The 19960-nt window shown below is 37.2% G+C and overlaps 1 protein-coding gene across 4 annotated transcripts in view; it reads left to right on the top strand.

Moving 5' to 3' along the window:
- Window positions 1-19960, top strand: part of PTPRN2 (protein tyrosine phosphatase receptor type N2) — a 608667-nt gene that overhangs the window by 230093 nt on the left and 358614 nt on the right. For all 4 annotated transcript variants that reach the window (XM_032442979.2, XM_015852813.3, XM_032442980.2 and 1 more), the window contains exons 8-9: window positions 453-493; window positions 2010-2383. In XM_032442979.2, coding sequence (XP_032298870.1) covers window positions 453-493; window positions 2010-2383 — 415 coding nt within the window. The remainder of the gene's footprint in view (window positions 1-452; window positions 494-2009; window positions 2384-19960) is intronic.

Raw genomic sequence — 19960 nt, forward strand, 5'->3', positions numbered from 1 at the left:
AGTTAAACTGTAACATGATTTTGGTACACAATATAGGTCTTCCTTTCTTTTTCTTTTTTTATTTTCCACAAAAATGTGGGAGGGGCGTTTATGCTTCTTATTTCTTTAATGTAAATGCCTATTCAGCCAGTTAGAATAATTTTTGATTTTTTCTTAGATATCGATAAACTGATATGAAGATCAGACACTTAATTAGCAAAATAACACTATTAGATTGGCTCTTGAAGTACTCTGTCTATTGATCTTGCATTAATTTGCTGTCAAACTGAGGTTAGAATAACAATACTGAATTATACAGTGCTCTTTACTCTGCCCTTTCAGCTTTGATGTCTTAATGTTTAAATTGCATGAAAAGGCCACCACTACAAACAAAGCAGCCTTTAAGCAGTGTTTGGTTCATATGTGATGTTTTCCCTTCATAACTTTGTATTTGTGCTTTTCACATCCCACAGACAATGGAGTGCATGAAGCCAGTGCCAGAACTGACCAAGAGGTAGAGTACCAGTATTTTAACAAATCATTCCATCCCAGAATGTCAGGTTTTCATACAGAGAAGGTCAAACCCACATTTTTGAATCATAAAAAATGTTTTGTGTCTTGTGCAGGTATAGTTCATTATCACAGCTTAAGAAATTTTTTGTTGCTGCATTGAAATTTTAAATGGACGTTTATCTAAACCTTAACTAAGAAGGGTTCCAACGTAGAAGGTCAAGTCCTTTTTTTTTTCTTTGCCTTTCTTTGGGCTGTAAATGGTCATAATTCATAACAGATCCCAAAGCACAGATAAATTCAGGCTCTTTACCTGGTCAGTGAATTTGGAGTACTGAGGTGTTCTACTGGGAATACTTTGCTTTCCTCTGCCATATGGATTCTGGTCCTGGGGAAAGTAAGTATCGTGGCTGAGATACCTGGTTTTGAGAAGCAGTTGAATAAAACATGCTCTCTCTGAGGACACCTTTGTCTGGGTGGGTTCAGAATTGCTTCTCCTTGCATAGAATCTGCTGTTCATCAGTTTTTTACTTTACAGTTAATTATTCCAAATTGTTTAATATCAGAGATGATTCAAAAGTTTTAGGCATGAAAACACTTCCCAAGGTGGTAACATCAGATTTTGGATTCTAATCCAAGTAACTTTACTAATATTCCTCATGAACTTTGAATCATACCCTGTAGACTTGTTCTATATTCATCCCTTTATTAGGACTATTCATCATTCTTTTTATGGGTTTCATGAAGCAAAAATACTCAAGGAAATACTTTTTTTTATAAACTGCAATGAAACTTTTCCTGCTATGTGCTCTGTCAAAAAGCTGAGTAAATCCTTTTCTGTTTGCAATAAAATCTCTTCAATAGCTGTCCATCTACCAAGCAAGGCAAACGCGCAGGTGGACAATTTGTCAGGAGTTCTAACCACCTACATGAAATTCATCAGGGGGATAAAGTGGTGCATTCATGATTGACTTATAGAGAATCCCATGAATGAATTTATTGGTGACAGTTTGAATAGAGGATGTGAAAAAAAATGTATTTGACACAGAGCATGAAGAATCCATAAGCCATCATCTCCTCCCAAGTCCTTGGCTGCAATAAATTTTTATATAATGAATCCAACTAATGAGTTATTCCTGGGAATTGTTTGACGTTTGCTCGTTTGCTTGTTGTTTCAGTTTATTAGACAGACTTTCTGTGAGTAACAATACTGTGGTATTTGAATAAGACTATAACTTTAGATATAAAATATATTAAATATATATATTATATATATAATATAAAAATCTTTCACCCATGCTAAATCTATTGCAAATTGCAGTGGCATAATTTAACATTCATTTGTTATTACTGAATAAATATTTCATTCCTGCATCATCTTGAAACATGCAGAAATAAATAAGATGGCCAGTCTATTAATGCTCTAACATATCAATATAAACTTGAATGAATATATCAATTTTGTTTTTCATTGTAACACATTTAGCTTTACAAATCATAATTATATTCTTTTAATACAGGAGAACACTGCAAAATTAATTAACTTCTTGAAAAATAATGCATTACCTGGAAATATGCCTAAAGACCTAAAGCCTGGAGAATCAACTAAGTCAGAAACCAAGAAATCTGAAGACACTGACTCTTCTTCCTCAGAAGAAATAAATGCTGGTGTGGAAAATGTAAAAAGTGAGACTTTCTCCAGGGAGCTGACAGCTACAAAGAGCACTGAATCTGACTCCAAAGACCCAAGCGAGACCCGCTACTGGATTAAGAATGCTTTAATGAAGGATGGAAACTCCTATGAACAGCCTCAGAAAAATGCAGGACAAGGCATACAGCTTGAAGTGAAGTCTGCAGAGGAGAAAGAATATGGCTATATTGTGACAGTGAAAGAGTAAGTACAGCAGCCAATTTGAATGGCTTTTTAAATGTATAAAAGATGAAGTCATTGCACCTAATGAAATATGAATGCATAAGAGGAAAATGCCACAGGCTTGATTTTTAATACATCTGAAACTGTTTTCTGCTGGTTCAGTACTTTGATGAAAATATAAGAAAACAGTTCCTTTATTTTATTTTATTTTTTTTTATTTATTTTATTTTACAGTTGCCTTTCCTCCTCCAGCATGGAAGATACTTAGTTTTGTAGGTCTTTTGCTTAGACTTTATCTTCTCATGTTCCAGTGACCTTCCAATATGTCAGTAAGTGTGCTTATGCTTAGGATGTGCTCTTTAAATATTTGACTTGAAAGTGGCCTAAATATCAATGCCTGACTCATTCTTTGAAAAAATGGCACACAATAATAGAGCACAATGTTTTCTCTGTGGTTTCATTTTTGATCAGGAAAAAAAAAACAACTAGCAATCTAAACCTCCCATATGCAGCTGGTTTTGAAAGAGAGACCTAATTATTTCAGGTCATGTCACTAATGAATTTGACATTTCATGCTATATTTTCAAAAGGCAACTTTTTCCACTAGGGATAGACAGTTTAACATAAGAGCATTTGGGAGTTTAGAACATTAAGAGCGCTTTTACATCCTTGTCTTCCTGTAAGAGCAATGTTATATTTGATTAGCCATCCTAACTGAATTTGTCTGAAAAGTTAGGAATTCCTAGGATGACCATACAATTCTCTGCTTGATACTACTGAGAAACAGAGACAGAAAGTTCTGTAGCACAGATAGACTCTTCTGTCTGACTCATTAATGAGACTGAAGGCAACAGGACTGTTGAGTTCTTGTTTTGTCCACACCCTGTTGTTTCTAAGTGGCTGGGTACCAGAAAGAACATCTTTCTCACAGGGGCTGCACTTAAAAATGATGGGATCGCAAAGGCAAGATGATATTTTGGGGGAAGAGAGAAGAGATTTTATGTAGCGCATGGAGGGACAGGCAGTAGAGGAGGGAGTGAAAGCTGAGGCTTGGCAGCGTGCAAACATCAAAGAGACATGGAAAGACAGAGATAACTCAAAAAGTAGGGAACAAACACCTGCTCTCAGAGATAATGTAAGGAATATATTCATAAGGACTCAGAGGTTACCTTGGAGAAAACAAAAGTTAGTTATCGGAATCAGAAATCCTGAAGGACTGTACTCACTCTTTGGGAGTTTTGGAGTATGTGCTTAAGGAGAGTCCCAAATGATTTGGCATCCTCTTACACTGCTGATAACTTGCTTGTGTGTCAGTTGTTCATCACTTACTCATCAAGTGCTTTGAATTTAGTTAACCAGATTAAACCACTTTTGCAGCTACAAGCTGTTTTCCTGTAACACACTCAGGCTGTATGACTGGTTACTACTGGAAACTGGAGCCTGGTTAACTATTCTAAACAACCTCTTCCTAGAAAAAGCTAGTTATTGGCAGATTATTCTCCCAGTCTTTTGTTTAGGTCACATCTTAGTCCTTCAGGTAGGTTGCCAACAAGGCACTCGGGAGTCTCCTAAGTTACTGAAACCAGTTTAGTAGAAATTGATGGAGGACTCTAGTTTAACCGCAGCTCTGTGTCCTGCATATCAATGCTATGTGAAACAGTAGAAACTACTTTTTATTGCTGCTCAGTGCTATTTCTCCCAGCTCCAATCAGTCTGGAAAGCACCTTTATGTCCCATTGCCACCACACTGACTTACTTTACTGATAAATTCTCTAAAAGCTTTTATAACTCTAAGCTCTGACTTGCTGTCTTTGCAGCATGTAGAATGTCCACTCATCTTACAAGGTTTTCTCCTAACTAGCCCAGCTAATGTCTCTTGTTACTCAATGGAAATTGCTGGAGAGGTTTGTTTGTCTAAATGTTCCTGGTCATAGAGGACTCCGTGTACACATATGCAATTTGTTGTAGTTTTGTTCATCTCCTTCACAAATTTTAATAAAAGAAGGACAAAATGTATATTTCATACATATTAGATTATTGCATTTCTAGTCATTTTCAGACAAGATGATTTTAGATAAACACAGGGATGTAGATACAAAATATACAGATTTTTTTTTTTAATTTTTTTTTTTTAGCAAATGATATTAAACTAGTTTAAATGTTTCGAATACACAAGTTTTTCTCTCTCTCTTGGTCTTTCCCCACGCCCCTCCCAATCTCTCTATATATGTATATGTAATGGTAACCGGCTTGATACATAAAGTGCATAGTATCTGCATCCAGTTAAATTAACTGATAACTCCTCACTACATTCTAAGCACAATAGGAACGACTGAATCTCATTTTTTTCCAAAGTCACTGTAGAGAACATGCAAGTATTTTTATTTATTTATTTATTTTTTGTAGTTTGTAATCTAGAATGAGTTAGTAATAGAATTAAAGTAAAAAATATATATTTTTTGATCGGGGTGAAATAGCATTTGGACTACAGCAAACCAATTTCATTGCAGTGGAAGAGGACTTCTCTCAGAACTTCAGCTTCCAAAATGCACTCTTTTTTGTTTGCTAGTTTTGGGGGAGTCATTAATCCTCTTTGTCTTAAATATGGGTAATTGCAACAAAAAAGTAAAATGGAAACATTTTATCTTTTAAAAGCGATTTTTCAATATATTCTGAAACTTTGTAAGAATAATAAAAGCTGGGAAATTAAACATGCTAAAAATGAACTTGCCCACTCTGCAGGAACAGTGAAATATGTTCTATAATGGTTATCTATTACTTACTAATATTTTTCATAAACATTTCTTTAGTTCATAAAGTGGCCTTAGAGAGCAATTGGATTAGTGTAGCTGAGAGTTTTAATAAAGACTTGTTTTCATGAATGTTGCTGTAATTGTAACCTTTCTAGGGAGAGAGAATAGAGAAAATGATGATGTTTGTTAACTATTACTGCACAGAAGGGAAATGTTAATGTTCCCTGCATCAGTTTGTTTTTATACTGCAAATCAGTACAAAATCAGTCACTTACTGCATTGAATAAATAACAGTAACAAATGGCTTTGCAATAAGTGTATGCTGCACATTTATATATATCAGTGCATATATATTATCAGTGCATGTATATTATACTTTCACAGTGTAGAAAAGGGACTTTAACTATTACTTTAACCAGTAAATTCTTTAATCTATGTGAATCTAAAAGCTCTCTTACTTAAGTGGTGGTTGTAGTCTATGAGTATTCAGGAAGTTTGTCTGACAACTGATCTTACATACTTTGCACTTAAATCTTTTTTGCTTTTTTTAAAGGGCTCTATTTTAAATGAAGGAAGCTGGAGCTAAATATGTGTGTGAATTATGTCTTTCTAAGCCTGCGTTTTAGACAAATGTGAAGTATGTTTCTAACAGCAGTAAGCACAATTAAGATTATAGAATTAAAATTATTATTAGTGTGGGGCTTAACTGTGAAATCCAACCATAGCTTGTGCACATGATATGAAATGCAGAAATCTAACATGATAAGTACTTTTTTATTTTCTGATAATACCGTCTTTGTATGTTTTTCTCTTTTCTCCACAAACCAATATGTCATAGTTCCAACCCATCAGTTTTTATTGGCCACGATTTTTTGGTGCAGTGAAGCTTCATTTTTATGGCTGAAACAGTGGCCTTTCAGTAAGAAAGGGAAATAGTCCAGCATATTTGTACACTAGGGATAATAGCTTGAGTTCTTTTCACCTTGTGATCTGAAAATGGAACTGAAAAGATTATACTCAGTGGTATAGTTGACAGATGTCAAAGGTGATCCATTCACTATTAGATTCTCAGGCTTCCGTGGCTTTGCAAGCGTGACCCAAGGAGATATTACGACTGCTTCAGTGAACTCCTAAGATGCCAGCTTTTAATTGTGCCACAAAGAAAAGATAAACATTTCCATGTAATACTTAAATAAAAGATTTGTGATAGTTTAAAGATTTGTCAAAATGGCAGTGTGATTGTCAATGGCAAGAACAATAGGTCACTCCTGCTGTGTTTGTCTAGTGACCTTTCAGATGGCTGGAGCAGTGCAATCCATACCAATCCATAATATCCATCAGCACTAAGCTTCAGAATGAATTGACAGCTTCAGTGGAGAAAATTGTCCAGCAAATCCTCCACTGTGCTGCTTCAGCACTTTATTATGCTGAGAAACCAATCAAATTGGGTGATTTACTTTGTTTACTTTTTTCTCCTTCAAAAAATTGATATTCAACCACTGTAGGATTTGTGTGAAAGAGATTTGTTTCTTTCTCAGAATTACCGCTATGAGCTGTTTCTACTAATCTCTGAAATAATCCTATAAAATGAAATTATCTGAAGGAAGTTATTTTCACTTGCATGCTGCTTCAGCCATAGCTATAAAATACCTCCCTGTTATAGTGGGAATATATCAGTGGGAGCTCTTCAATCAGAGAAGTCTCAGACTAAAAAACTTTTTCTCTTTTTCGAACTTCTTCAAGTATGGAAAGTTTTTGTTTAAAATGGAAAGATGGCAATACTCTCATTTGTCTGACAAGATGTGCTCTGAGCTGCGGGCCAAAATCCCACAATCAAAACATTTAAACACAGCTGCTGAGTCCCTCATGAGGCAATCCAAAGCCTGACTATCCAGAACACGTAGTTCTTACCGGCTCCAGCAAAACTAAATGCAAGCTGCTGCTTGCTCAGCCGTGTAAACAGTGAAGCTGGTCTGGAGTTTCATAACTAGTAGCTAGACTATGCACTAAGGAAAATTGTATTTGGAGAGTAGAAAGTTTATTTCTTTTCACTGCCTAATCATAATATTTTGGACTTCAAATGCAAAGAATCCTGTCTTATGTTGTGATTTATCAGAATATGTGTGCTGTAAAGCATGGGCTGAAAGGCATCTCTATGAGAAGAGAATGAGGACTGTTTCTAGTTCAGAGAATAGGAGATTTAGAGATAACCTTGTTGCTCTCTGCTTCTCCATGAGGAGTGGAAGCAGAGCTCTCTCCTGGTAACCAATGGCAGGACTTGTGGGAACAGCAAAAGCTGCACCAGTGGAGGCTCAGTTTGGACATCACGAAAATGTCTTTAAGTTGAAGATGGTCAAACAGTGGAGTAGGCTTCCAAGAGAGGTAGTTGATGCATAATGCCTGTTGGCTGATCAGGAGGAATTTGTACATCACCCTTTAAATCTGCTTAGTCCTGAGTTGATCAGACAGTTGGACTTGATCATCTTTTCAGGTCAGTTCCAAATAAACTACTCAAAACTTTAAGGTATTCAGATACATTAAATCCACACTGTTCATAGCAGTTCTGTTGGCTTGTCAGCCAACTTCTGGCACTGTTGTATTAGTCAGTTCCTAGATAGTTTGTGTTTTGTCATGTTAGCTCAATTCCAGACTGTCTATGTAAAATTAGATAGGCTGTAAATCTGTTCACGATATTTAAACTTAATTGGATTATGCAGTCAGTTCTGTGCTTTTAATTTGAGGTAGCTGGTAATCTGTAGAGTTACTTCAGAAAAAAAGCTGAAAATTATCTCCTGTTCATAGTATAAGATTGCTACGAAAGGTGATTAGTCTGACCCATGTAATATGCTAAGGATTAGGTTGATTCTAAGAGCTTGAAACTATTTTTGCACCTTCATAAAGGTGATAAAGGATGTTGCTCTGTGTATAATGATTACTTGCTACAGGATGTTGCTGAGGTTAGGACCCTGAAGCTGGGCTGTACAGAATTCTCAGTTCATTCTGCAGGTTTTCTCTTTTCCTCGGCAAGTCGTTAAAGAATTGTATTTTCATGATCTTCATCATGTGTTATTTCTACCAGAGATATGCAGGGCATTTTAATTGCTTTTAAGAATGAAATATAAAATAAAAATGAATCGCAATGTATACAGGGAAACAGGAATGGTAGATCTTATTGTTCTTTGTGACTAGAAAGTCTTGATGCATCTTAAAAGCTGAGCATTTGTACTTCACGAGCCTTATCAGCTCTCCTTAGAAAATAATAACTGAATGTTCTTGTCCTTTAATACACACATGTACAAACAGAAACGCTGATTTGAGCTTCCCTACGTATCTCAATGTCCTCTTTGAAACTGTTGTTCTATATGCAAGTATATCTTATCAAGGGGGGGAAAAAAAGTGCATATTCTTCACTTAAATTCTACAACTAGCTTTAAAAACTAAAAGAAATAAAACAGAAATGTTCTTGGTACTAAAGTTTGTAAAAATCAGTTCCTGACAGCACTGCTTGCCAGCAAAAAGTAAAAAAGGAAAAATGTAAAGTTTTTATTGCTCAATTTATCAATTCCACTAGGAGATTCTGCCCATGTGTAAATAAATAACTGTCCTACATTGAACTAAAAGCCAAAAATTTTGCTTCTTATAATATAGCTTGATATGCTACATAAATAATACAAGTAGAAAAAACTTGCCTGTGAATTTATTGGTGAGAAGACAGTTCTGTCATTGTCTCAGCACCATGACCAATATTTAGAAGTAAATCTAGAATATTCCTTGGTTAGCTGTTCACGTGTAATTATTCACACTCCCTAGTGTTTTCTAGACACAAAATCATTTTTTTCCTCTTTAATCCTCCAGTATCATTGTGAATCTCAGTGGCAGAAATTGCATCCTTCACATCACTGCTTTAATGCTGTGTTTCAGCTTCATTCTAATGTTATACATTCTCATAGGCAAATTATACTGCATGTTTTTCATGTATGAGAAAATAGCAGAAAAACAGTGGTTAAGCATAGCTTAATAGCTGTATGAGAATTCAGCTTTGAATATTTTTAATTTCTTCTTTGTTTTACATGCAGAGGTGGTATGATAGCCTATTCTACTTCTGATGCCCTTCACTTTTGTTCTTCCAAAATACATTAAACTACCTTATCCCAGAACCTGCTATGTAGATAACTTCACAAGAGTCCACCTAGGCACCCATCTATCCCACTTTTCACTTCCCCAGATGTTTTGCTCTGTTTGCTAGTGGGTGAAGCTTTGTGAATCACCTCTAGAGGAATATCCAGAGCCAGATTTTGGCTTGATTTAACTGGTAACCAGCTGATCCATGACATGGAGTAATGGCACTAAGTCTGGTCCCTTGAACAGATGAAATGCAGTGGGTAATTTTAGCAGTGCACCTGGAGTCCCAAGAGTGCCGCAATGAGTAGCTCACATTTATATCTCTCTGCCCAGCTGAACAAATATGGCTGGTGTTCTTAAAAATGTTCCTAGATCCACCATTTTCTCTTTCCATGTCTTCTCTTCTGCATTAGCATCTCTTTTCTGGGTCACATGGGCCTGCAGCCAGTGCAGAGGCACCAAAGCCTGTCTTTGAGTGGGTTCATGCCATTCTGCTGTCTCCATTCTACAGATCTTTTCCTCATTGGATTATATGCTTCTTATCATAGGGATGGGGTGCTAAACTGTGTTTTGCTTCTATAACAGTGGCAGACATAAAACATCTGAGATGATGCGGTATCTCAAAATTCCATATGGTCAATCCTTCTAGTCCATTGCAGTCTTTTTCTGGTAATTACCATGTAAATCATTTTAAGAGTGACAAATATTAAACTTTTGGAATGTGTGAAAAGGACAAAAATAAAGGTTGGAATTCCAGTGAATTCATCAAAATGAATTATAATGCAGTCCATCATCTACTAGCACTTTTTCATCAGTGTTCTGCTCATTTCTGGGAGGTTCAGCTATAAACATGCAATGATTTGATTTTCATGCCCGATAAATTTTTGGAATTTCTTGACTCAGATAACATGTATTCAATGTAAACATCTGATCACTAAAAATTAGAATGAAGCCACTTTTATCTCACTCTAAATCATTTATATGACATGCAAGAAAATGTTTCACAAGGAGAAGATCAGTGAGGACTAATTCAGAACACTAATAAATCAGAACAGGGAAAATAATTTAATTTTACTATTAAATAGATATTTCCATTTGCTGTTTTAGAGGCAGGTATGCTACAATCTTCAGATTATGGTGTGTCTGATGGAGAGATAAATTCAGACTTAATTTATTGATAGAATGGAGATTGAGTTTCAGAAAAAGTAATTTTTTAATGTTAAACGTTTTGATGTCTTCCAGAAATGTTTGCGTTTCTCTATTTTCCTTCTTTAAACATTAGGCTGATGGATGTACTTTGTTTTTTGTAGTTTAAACCATCTGCATTGTAATGTGGTTGGGGCTTTTAAGTTACCTTGAAGGAAAAACATTTTTGGTGATATTAAGGTAGAGAATATATGAAAAGTTAGAAGTCCATCAAAGTATGTCACCAGCTGTCCTCAATTTCATTTATTAATCACTCATATGAAGGAAGTATTTGATTTAAAAGAACAAAACAAAAAAAAAATTTTTTTTTTGCTTTGTCAAGACTTTTTTTTGTATCACAGATTTTGGGTTTATGACAAGTAAACTCCATCACTGCTTCAGACATTCAGCTTCAAAATGCATTAAGGAGTGCTATGGTGGAGAACAGTCTTGAAAAGGAGAATATCATCAGCATGGCACAGATTATTGCCATTATTCCCATTTTTTTTTTTATTTTTTTTTTTTGCCATTAAATATGTGTCTGTATGAATATGTCACTGTTAACATAGCTGGAGGTACTGCTTATTTGGAACAATACAAGCACAGGCTGGAACAGGGTCACACTTCAATTATAACTCCAGAGAGTTGATCCTTCTTGACTTCTCAATCACTCTTGTGTTTCCACAATGCCGTTATCACTCCGACCTTCGTAGCCTTACCACTGCCATTGATTTTTACCAGGTGTCATCTGTGTTACAAATTGGTCTGGACTTGAATCTGTGTGTATTAAGGGGTTTAAATTCACACTCATTTGTGGTGAAAAAAAGATGAAAAAAAAATATGGAAAGTGGGGATTTGCTGAGCTGTCAAAAAAAAAAAAAAAAAAAGTTTAAAAAGGTTTAAAGGCCAATAAAGCCAATGAGAAAAGCATCATCTTAAAACAAACTGCACCTAAAGCAATAAAATTGCAGTATCCTTTCAGTGTTTACAGTCAGTGTGCTGTGACATCAGGCGGCTCTCCAGGAACCCAGTGAGTAGCTCTGCACTCTGACAATATTTGGTTGCTTACATCACTACTGAATAAATGCGAATCATTTTCAAAATTCATTATGATATAACTGAATTTGACGTACAGGCTGAGTTCACATCAGATAAAATATGTTTAGTGCTGAAATTTATTTCTTCTCTCAGTATGTACTGGAGATGAGTATTTCAACATAGATGAAGCTACATTGGAACACAGACAAAAGACTCAAACTAAGACAGAAAAGGCAAATGTTGTAACACCATGTACTTGATGAAGCATCAGTGCCCAGGACTTTCATTATAGTATGTCATGTGGGTTACTCTGAGGGGCACTTCCATAAAAGAAAAATAAGTACAATTTTGGTGTCTAAGTATCCTTTAGGCTTGGTGGGCTCAGACAGAATATAATGGTAACTCTATGAATTACTTTGATGTTAAAATGTTCCAGTAGTCTTTTCTTGAGATTTCCTTGAGAAGCCTTGTTAAAACTATGACTCTTTTCTGTGATGTAGCTCTTCCATTCTTCAGTTACTGTTAAACTTTGCATACAAAGAGAAGTTCACATCCATCTATTTCATGCTTCCATAACTGAATTTACCAGTCTTAGGAGAAAAAAAAAAATCTGTTTCCTTAAAATAAACATTTTCCTTGTATTGTTTCCAGCTTCTCTGTGCTGTGATCTCATGCTCTGAAACAACATTAGTGATAAACCACTTTCACATCATATGTCTTGGCTATTTCTATTGGAAGAGTACTGTGCTTCTGCCTCCAGAAGACCGTGACAGAGTCTCTCTCTTTACCTCTGTGGTAGGATTGGTCCCAGTAGCCCCGAGGGAGCAAAGTACCTTCTGAGGAGATGCATCAGCCTCTCCTGGGAGAAAAGCTGCTGTTGCAGCAAAAAACCACAAGTTGTACCTGCCCTCCAAATCAACAGGAGATAAATGGGATGCTCTTCATACCGACTTTAAGGAGTGTGACTCACAGAGCAAGGGCCACGGTGTCTCTGCGGATTAAGAGCTGGTTATGAGATAGGAGGGAAAGATTCGTCATGAACTGCTGCTTCTCAGCGTGTAGAGGGATTAGTGGTACCCCATGGGCAAATTGTCTCTGTTAGGAAGAACTATGGAGGATTTAGAAAAATTCCAGATGGATTTAAATACATTGAGGGATTAAGGAGCACAATGGTAGATGAAATTCAGCTTGAATAAGTGTGACAGAATAATAGACATTAACAAAAATAGTCCTTCTGGGAAAAAATAGTAAAAAAAAAAAAAAAGAAAAAGAAAAAGATATTCTTAAAATGCCTCATACTCTGGGCTCTAAGGCATGGAATTTTTGAGAAAAATGCCCTGTTTAGATGCATCCATCCTGCCATTGACATGGTGGCCCATGTTTCCAGACTTGGAAATTTAAAAGAAGGCATGCAAATCCTGAATTTGTCTGTCCACTTAAAAAATACAAACCAGTCCAATATATCATTGAGGTCAACAAGTTAGCAGGGTGATTTTTTTTAAAGATAGAGATTTTAATAAGTGATGAGTACTTGCATAATCAATTACTGGTAGAAGAAAGTGATAGCCCTGCTTGTTTATTTTCAGAAGGAATGTTCTTGATTCAGAAGGGCAAGAAGTGCTGATTCCTGATCTCTCTTCAGTCTTTGCCCAGGCTGCAGTGCAATGAGTGGGCATGGCTGAGATTATTATCCCGATCTTGAAACACATGGTACATGCATTACACAAAGTGCAAATAAGGAAAAAATGTCACCATCATAATGTCTCTAGAGTCAGATCAATGATCAGACAGATTCTGCTTTTTCTTGTGTAACAGTATGATTTATTAGGTCAGGGTCCCTAGCTTTTCTAGGGTAGTGTTTTGCACCTTTCTGAGTGGGCTTTGGGCAGCTGCCATAATACTGGCAATTTCATAGCAAGTCTCACACCTCTAACTTTTTCCTCAGAGAACTGAGACCAATGTTGAAAACTGTCACTAGATGATTTCCTTAACATCTTGCTTTCTTCACTTTTAGCAGTGTGAATGAAGCAGTGCTCAAGAGGGGGAAAAAAACACCCAAAACTTAAAGAACAAAAGTTTTCAGTTTATTACAGAGTTGTCTCTCCCAGGACAGACTGTTCTGTAGTTAGTCCTAACAGAGCTGTATTTCAAAAATCACTTCTTCCACCCACCCTCCTTCTTAAGAACTTTTCCAGCGTTATCTTTGATTTCATTTTCTTTTATTTGGCCTTATTTTCAGGCTCTCGTGATTTACAGCTGGCTTGCTCAAATCAGGCAGTAGCATGTACAAGTTTGTGTAATGCAACCTCCTTGCTTGTGCTCACATCTGTTGCTGAGAACTGATTCAAACACTGGAGTTAACATAGAGTTGTAGAATGGTTTGGTTTGGAAGGGTTCTTCCCACCTTTGGTCGAAATATGGGTTCAACTCAATTTGAGCACAAGTTTAACCAGTTTTTGAGCCTTCTCTGTGAGAAATAGGTGGAGCTCAGATGCCGTTGTACTTGAATGTAGACAGCAAAAGAGAAGCTGGTTCATAGAGTGGCACCTACCACTGCAGAACATGAGTTTTCTGATGCTGCTGGCAGGGCTGTATTTAAGCACTCAGGCAACTTTCTGACTGTAGATAAATGCCTTGTAATTCTGGCGCAGTGCTCAGCACTCTCCAAAATGGGTGTACTGGACTTCATTGCCTATGTCTTGGTTTAAAAATAAATACAACAGGTAGACTGAATCCTACCTTACTTGAGATTTCACTGAGGACTGGGCTGACATTTAGGTTTAAGGAGTGCTATTCCCAATGTCAAGCCTATCTCTGTACTGTAGATTATTCTTCATTTTTGCAGAAAATGATTCAGTTGAACTAATCTGACAAGGCTGACTGGATGTCCGTTATAGTTCTGCATTACAATTGCTAAACAGAATACTGGAAGGGCACTAGGGGTACAGTCTGGTAAAGACAATACATAATTTGAATGATGGCACTAAGGGAGAATTTCAGAGTTCCGTAAGTGGGTTTTCGAAGACACTTGGCAGTTGGGAGAAGGAAAAACGAACGAGAGCAACTGCTTGTGAGACTGACATAACCTCAGTGTAACTTTGAGCTACATGTTGCTCTCCTTCCTGGGAGCAGGCTTGGCAAATGTGAGCAGTCAAGCCATCTGTATAACTGGATCAGATTTTCTGCGACCTAAATGGATCAATTTATGGGATTGTTTTGACAGGCATGTTGGGAAATACAGAACATATAGTTTTCATCATTGTTTACTGCTGTTTTTTCTCTTGTTCCCTTTGACATTGCCCACTGGCTTTTATTAGAATCTGAGCTCCATTTAACTCAGCATGCAGAGCTGGCCATGCTGCCAGTGTCGCTCCCTGCAGAACTCCTCCTGTTTCTTCATTTACATGTTTCTTTCTTGTTCTTTAACCAGAAGTGGAAGCTTTGAGCCTCGAATGAATAAACCATTAGGTCCAGGTCAGAAATACGCAATTCATTATTCAAACTGGTTGTACTCACTTTTCTGATTTATAGGTTATCTTGGGAATTTCTTGGGAATGTGGCGTCCATCTGCAACACTGTATGGATAACTGCGGTGTGAAGCTTCCTGGTATTGAGATCAACATGCAATATTCAGCACCTTTTTGGGGGAGTGGCTTAATTGGCCATGTGTGATACAAGTCTAGTCCATGAAGTTCTTGACACCTACTCCATTTTCCCACAGCAGGTGTTTTGCAAGGCTACGCATTCAGCAGTGAGGGAGAATTTATGTTCACCTGGACCCAGGTGCTTTAAACATGCTGTACAATCAGTCAGTTGTGCTCTGAAGATAACCAGTTCCCCATGTTAAAATAATTTTGAACAATAGTTTTGGTAGGGAAATTTTTCTTATAACTAAAAATTAGTTCTCACGTTTCTTGGTCTTTGCTATCACAACATCTTCTCCATGTTTGATAGGGAAGAGATGATTAGCTTTTAGGGACTGCTAATAGTGCTACTCTTTTTATTCGTAGATCCAGAAGGCTTGCATGTCTTTTAAGCAGCAATACTAGTCATGTGGCAAAAAAGCTGGTATCATTCCCTTCATTTTACAGATGCTGAAATTGAGTGTCAGGAAGGCATCTTGACCAAGGTCACCTGATTAAGGCCTCTTCTTCATTCATCTTTTGTTTCTCATCAGATATTCTCATTTATGTATAAAATCACTGAAGATAATGAGATAGATTTACATGTAGACAAATAGAATAACAAACTATATGAAGCAGTGATTGAGAAGGAAATTACTTAATGTGATTGCTCTAGGTGATGCCAGCTTTCTGGAAACAGATTTTAGAAATAACTCCTCAATCCTATGTTTTTCTTACAAATTGAGCAAATGAAGTGTGAAATCTTTAATAGACAATAGCAGAGGAAGATTATAATCCAATGTTCTGTTATTTGAATTACCTCTGTAAGTGGATTGTTCCTTAAATTATTTGTTTTCAACCCCCTCACAAGGAGGAATTTAGATATTGGAAGATATGGATTATTATTTTCACCAGACAATCTCATTTTCCTGTATCCAATGTCCAGTACAATTTCTGGAAACGTTTTAACCAACAATTACATAAAGTTGGTCTCCCAAATCTGCTCTTGAGAATTTAAATGGATTACTTAATTTTCAGAAGTGCTCAACAGCCTGCATTAAGGTAAAGGGATATTTATTCCTGCACTTTAATTTAAAACCCATTCCTAAATAAAACAGCTTTATAGCCTAGATCTGCTTTTCTTGTTAGATAGAACTCCTGATGAAGTTAAAAAGAGCTGACTGGATCATGAATTTTATCTCAGACAAGTGGCTATGTATTGGGCTATTTATTTTTCACATAGTTTAAGCAGATGTGAGAGTTTTCATAGTTTTGTCATGATGTTAAATCATGACATCAAAATCTTTTCAGTCAGCTGGGGAGTCATTTCATCTGAAGGAATGATGTAGTACTACCATATAATATTGTCTGTGGTTAGCAGAGATACAAGCCATATGCTCTAGCAGATATAAGTAGGTTAGTGCAAGTGCTGCGTGCTGCAATGTGAGATTAAACAAAAACAGCATTTTTCAGATGATTCTGTGCCAGACTTGAAAATATATAGCTACATAAACCCCAAATGAAATATTTATGTTTTATTCCCCCTTTACTTCTTCATTGTCATTAAAATTCATCAAACAAAGTATATTCTGCAAATAATATGATGTAGCAACTGGAATCTGAGTAAAACAGACTATGGATACTGATTCTGTAGGGTCTGAATTTGCCATCTGAAGATAATATTTAGGCTAGCACTTACAGAAAGAGATGATATTAGGAGGCAAAGCAATAGGAGAGTTACTTATAAGTGAATTTTACATGGTTTCTGACTCTCCCTTTGTATTTCTATCTGTAGAGAACTGGAGCCAGAAACCTGAAAAAGACATGCTCTGGGTGGCCCTGCTGGGGCAGGAGCTGAGCCGCATGGACCCTGACTGCTCTCTGGTATTAACATAGTTAACTTAAAAATGCAAAAGAGAAATCTACTGCAAGTGAAATTTTAGAAAAGATAGGAAACATATATAGTATCAGAAATTATTTTGCCAGCAGGACTAGGGAAGTGAGGTTCCCTCTCCATCTCAAGTACTGAGTACTGTTTTGGGCCTCTCACTACAGGAGAAACACTGAGACCCTGGAATTTGTCTGAAGTAGGGCAATGAAGCTACGAAACACCTGGAACACAAGTCTTATAAGGAACAGCTGAGGGAACTGGGACCATTTAGTCAGCAGGAGACTCAGGGGAGACACTATTGCTCTCCACAACTACCTGAAAGAAGGTTGTGGTGAGGGGGGTTGGCCTCTTTTCCCAGGTCAAAATGATAAAAGGGAATGGCTCTAAGTTGAGCCAGGAGAGGTTCAGGTTGGATATTGAAAAGAATTTCTTTGAAGGAGTGGTAATGCGTTGGATCAGGCTGCTCAAGGAAGTGGTGAAGTCATAATCCCTGGAGGTGGACAGGAAATGTTTAGATGTGACACTTAGTTGGAATTGTGGTGATGAGTTGATGGTTGAAGTAGGTGATCCTGAAGGTGTTCTCCAACCTTTGTGATTCTGTGATTCTAAGTCTGAAGTAAACTCTGCCTCAAGATCTTGGTGATCAAAAGCTATATGATCTTCAAAAAGGTGCTATGCCATCCAGAGGTTTATTGTTCCTAAAGCTAGGGCTCCTGAAAGTAATCAGAAATTTTCAAGGCCATTAGGAAAATCAAGGACTATTAAGGATACAGCAGAACCCATTAATTTTCTTTAGCAAAATGAGGATTACACATCCTCAAGAGAACGTACAAGACTTAAAGAGCATCCATGTGTAGGTCTTGTTACTCGTCTGTTTTTCTGTATGTGCTTTTTATCTCCAAGTCCTTTGCAAGCTCTGATTTCTCCTTTAAGGGTTTACCATTGCTGGTATAGTGAAATATATTATCACAAACTGAAGAAAAACTTACATGGGCAGGATCTGTGCTGCAGTGTGTCTGGATGTGAAGTGACCATGGCTAAGACTCGCTGCACCACACTGCTCTGAGTGAGTAGAGGCAGCCACTGTTACCCTAATAGCATGGCTCTCTGTTCTCTCTTCCTGCTTTAGGAAACTGAAATATAAATCTCTTCAAGGCCAGATGGGATGGGACTGTGAGCAACCTGGTCTAGGGAGAGGTGTCCCTCTAGTGTTTGGAGCTAGGAGATCTTAAAGGTCCCTTCCAACCCAAACCATTCTATGATTCTGAAACTTAACAGTTCAAATAAAGTTGTAGGAACCCTACACCAGTCTTACCTTTCCTCCAAGACTTTGGTCTTGTCATCACGATTGCATCCAGAGAGACTTTCTTCTATTAAAATTTCTTCCTGTAGTGTCTTCCATTTGTTCCTTGTCTGAATTGTTGTATTCTTTTTTTACTTCTTGCTTTATATAACACTTTGCTTTTAATTAATTCTACTGTGGATGAATTCTCACAATCAGTAGAGATATCATATTTATGAACTGTTTTAGCCACTTCCATCAGAACCCTGGGATACATGTTATCTTAGTCCATAGACTTGAATACATTCCACCTCCTGAGGTGGCTCCTCTCACTAGGAGGAATTTTGCTCCTTCAACCCCAGCTTTGAAGTTCAAGGATGTGGGAGGTGTGGGAAGCCTGACTGGACAAGAAGACCAAGGCAAATAACTCCTTGTTAAGTACCTCAGCCTTCTCCATATCTGAGGAGGCCAGCTCTTCCTTATCATTTATCAGAGGTGGGACGTTCTCCTTCGGCTTGGGGTAGTTTGCTTAATACAATACTGCTGGCAATGGTGTACTCACTCAGCATAAGTAACGCTAGAGTCCATCACTATGTGAGCACACATTGTGCAACAATGAGCAAAATGCAATATGAATTAAAGTAGTAGGGAAATGGAGTGTGGCTAATGATTAGACGTTTTCAACTCTCCTACTATACAGCTGTTACAGAACTGTAAGCAGCAGTACTAGTATGTGGCAATGTTTAGAAACCGTAAAAGTGATACTAGAAGGTACTTGGGCATAAATTAATCATTCTTAATGTGAATCCTTAAATGTGAGAATGGGATCAATAATAATACTGATACCAAAGAAGAAAATGTAGTCACAGAACTGTAGAATCCTAGAATCATAGAATGACTTGTATGGGAAGGGACCTTAAAGCCCATCCAGTTCCAAACACCTTGCCATGGACAGGTTTGCCACCCACTAGATCAGGCAGCCCAGCCCCTTCCAGCCTGGCCTTGATCACCTACAGATAGCACCATGCCTTTGAAAAGTACACACTTCTGTGCTGTTATGAATGACCATTTCTTAGCCTAACACACCAGATGTGAGCTTGGGAACCTGTGTTCTTTAGTTTGCTATTGGATGAGGCTTAACAAGACTGCTACTAGATGCTCCAACCTGCAGAAGAATGACTTGCCAGCACCCTTTTTTCTCTGATTTTCTCTCCAGCATTCTTGCTGGACTGTAGCATTCAAATGCTCTGATTACATATTACTGTTACTACATTGACTCATAGCAGCATACATTGGTTTGGAGGTTGGGAAAGGCTTTTGCAGGGAAGGGAGGGGTAAGCAGGAATGGAAGGTTGAGCTTTTACAAATGTGACTCCCTGGGTAAAAAAAAAAAAAAGAAGAAAATGACATCAATGTATGCAGCAGACTTTCCCTGCACCTCTGTGTATCTTTGCTGTTACAGTAAAAGCCCACTCGCTGACACCAGACATTTCCATAAAATTTAAGCCAATGTCTTTGGGAGAAAAGATTTAATTAACACATAAGCCCCTGAGTCACTATGACAATCTGCTTTCATAGCGATGAGAATAATCACATTTCTGCCCACTGTCAGTCCTTGAAATATAGGATTTTATGAATAATCTATAGTACTTTTTTTTTTTTCCTTACAGAAACAATCGGATTCTTTTGTTACTTTCAGACAAG

The sequence above is a fragment of the Coturnix japonica genome, chromosome 2 (genome assembly GCF_054131305.1).
Source record: "Coturnix japonica strain WE chromosome 2, WE-NBRP24, whole genome shotgun sequence".
Classification (NCBI taxonomy): Eukaryota; Metazoa; Chordata; class Aves; order Galliformes; family Phasianidae; genus Coturnix; species Coturnix japonica.